The sequence below is a fragment of the Monopterus albus genome, unplaced genomic scaffold (genome assembly GCF_001952655.1).
Source record: "Monopterus albus unplaced genomic scaffold, M_albus_1.0 scaffold334.1, whole genome shotgun sequence".
Classification (NCBI taxonomy): domain Eukaryota; kingdom Metazoa; phylum Chordata; class Actinopteri; order Synbranchiformes; family Synbranchidae; genus Monopterus; species Monopterus albus.
In genome coordinates this window covers 569,580-571,768 of record NW_018128214.1, presented here as the reverse complement: position 1 = coordinate 571,768, position 2,189 = coordinate 569,580, and the positions used below count along the sequence as shown (strand labels likewise).

At 49.8% G+C, this 2,189-nt stretch overlaps 1 protein-coding gene across 1 annotated transcript in view; it reads right to left on the bottom strand.

Moving 5' to 3' along the window:
* Positions 1 to 681, bottom strand: part of LOC109974473 (kelch repeat and BTB domain-containing protein 11-like) — a 2,166-nt gene extending 1,485 nt beyond the window's left edge. Inside the window, exon 1 of the mRNA XM_020624676.1 lies at positions 3 to 681. Coding sequence (XP_020480332.1) covers positions 3 to 371 — 369 coding nt within the window. The 5' untranslated portion in view covers positions 372 to 681. The remainder of the gene's footprint in view (positions 1 to 2) is intronic.
* Between the last annotated feature and the right edge of the window lie 1,508 nt (positions 682 to 2,189).

Here is a 2,189-nt window from a genome sequence, read left to right as displayed (position 1 = left end):
GCCCCCGATGGCAGCAGCGGGCTCTGCGACCGGCTGTTCTCCTGGCTCCCCCCGCGGTCGTACACGTCGCTGCTCTCGGCCACCGCCAGCACCTTCGTCCCCTCCATCCTCCGGGCCAAGATGAGCTCCCTCTCCCCTGCGGTCAGCCGGCCGTACATCCTGGGGGTCCGCAACACCTGCAGGTAGTGGTCACTCATGTAGCGGTAGACCCGCTCCTTCACGTCCTCCGCGCCCTCGCTCTTGGCTTTTGTCAGAACCTCGTAGCAGTTTTCTGCGCTGATCTGTTGCGACATGTCTGGAGCTGCTGAGCCGAGGTGTGAAGGAAGATCCCTGGCGGGTATCCCCGACTCTTCACCCTCACTGGCCTCCATTTCCTCCGGATCTGTGGCGGATCAGATCGACTGTCAGAGCCAATTATGCATCTGGAGACCCAGACTTCTTTTCTCTTCTCGCCACAATAAACGCCCCTTTACTCCACCTCTTCTCCTTTATTCTCTGTTGCTCCAAGTCTGAGCAGCACTCCTCCTCTTCACACACACCCTAGATCCGTCTCTTGTCTCGGAAAGCGGGGTGCGGTGGTTTGTTGAAGCCGGGAATGCCAGCCTGCTGTCTGGAGAGGTTTGCAGCCTCTCCCTGCTGCAGAGCCCCGGAGGAGTCTGCGGACACAAAGACGTTCAGTGACCGAGCGAATCATCATTCCTCCTCCTCTTCCTCCTCTTCCTCCTCCTAGTGAGAGCCCTCAGACTGAACTCGGTGTGATTTCTGTGCTTCCGCCCCTCTGGCTCTTCAGGCGCTCGGAGGCAAACAAGCAACTTTGCGCCAGATATGCGACCCAAAGGGGAGCACGGAGCCAGTGGAGGACCAGAGGAGCAGCGGGACCGTTTGTGTGCAGAAAGGAATTTAATCAATTTCCGAACATTATACAGAATATTCCCAGGAGACTTTCTGAACATTTTAATGCAGCATTTCTGCAGTGACCCTCTGTAACTCGGGGCTTTAATGTACAGAACAGCTCCAACAGACAGGCGACACATCTGTCACACAGACAGGATCTGTGCTTAAGGTTCGTCGGAGTCAGGAGATCAGGGCACATCCCAAACCTCCTGAAGCATCAACGTTTCCCTCACTTCTTTTCCTCGTGTCTTTGTCTTACCCACATGTGACGACTGAGGAATGGAGGAATGTCCTTTCATCCAATCACCAGCTGAGCTCTAATAAAGGAACGACTTCCGGGTCGAGCCAGGGTCTAGGAGTGACCATCAGCCTCTATAAGAGAACTTTGGTCCATCTCCTGCAGATCAGAACTGTGTTGTCCCCTGCCTCTGGGCCTGGTCCCTCCACCTGTGGGGCTAATCAACACAGACACCATAAAAACATCGTTTCTTATGTTCATTTGATAATTAAGTCAGATCCAGAAAAGGCATCTGGATGAAACATGAAACTTTTAAGATCTGATGAAAATGTCTGTGCTGTGACAAATGCTACAGCTGCTCACAAGGTGATGGATCCACCTAAACCTCCACATGTTCTATGACAGTGGAACATAGAAACTGAAAATCAAACAGTAACTAAGTAAGATCAATGAGGATCCATAGTGACAAATCAGTGAATGTTGTTACAAAAGGCTCCATCTGGTGTGGACACCTGAGACCTGAACTTTACCTTAGACGGTCCCTTTAGTCACTTTAAGGTCAAATAAAGCACCAGTCGAGCTACACACGTTTCCAGCAGGTCTGTGGAAATGAATGAGTAGAATCGTTGTTTTGTTTTTAAAACCAAGTCATTTTTTGTCCATTCCTCTTAAAATACTTTTAGATATATAAAAATAGTTACACATACAATAACGACGACAGCCGGTGTAGTCCTTAATGAGCCATGAAGTGTCAGAGACATCATGTCTAGTTGATGAAACCTCTGATTGTGTTCATTGTGCGACTTGCAGTGACATCACTGACCTGCAGCCTGGAAACATGGGTTTTATTCTGACCACTGTGAACCGACGTGACTCTGTGTAGGATTTTTACCTGCACCTGAGTATTTCCATGTCCTGCTGCTTCATCCTGTGACTTCACTACCTGTCAGAGACAAACCGTGTACTTTTTACTACACTACATGTACCTGATAACTTCAGGTCCTTTCCAGAACCAGATGAATCAAACCAAACCCAGTAGAACCATCAGACTCTATTG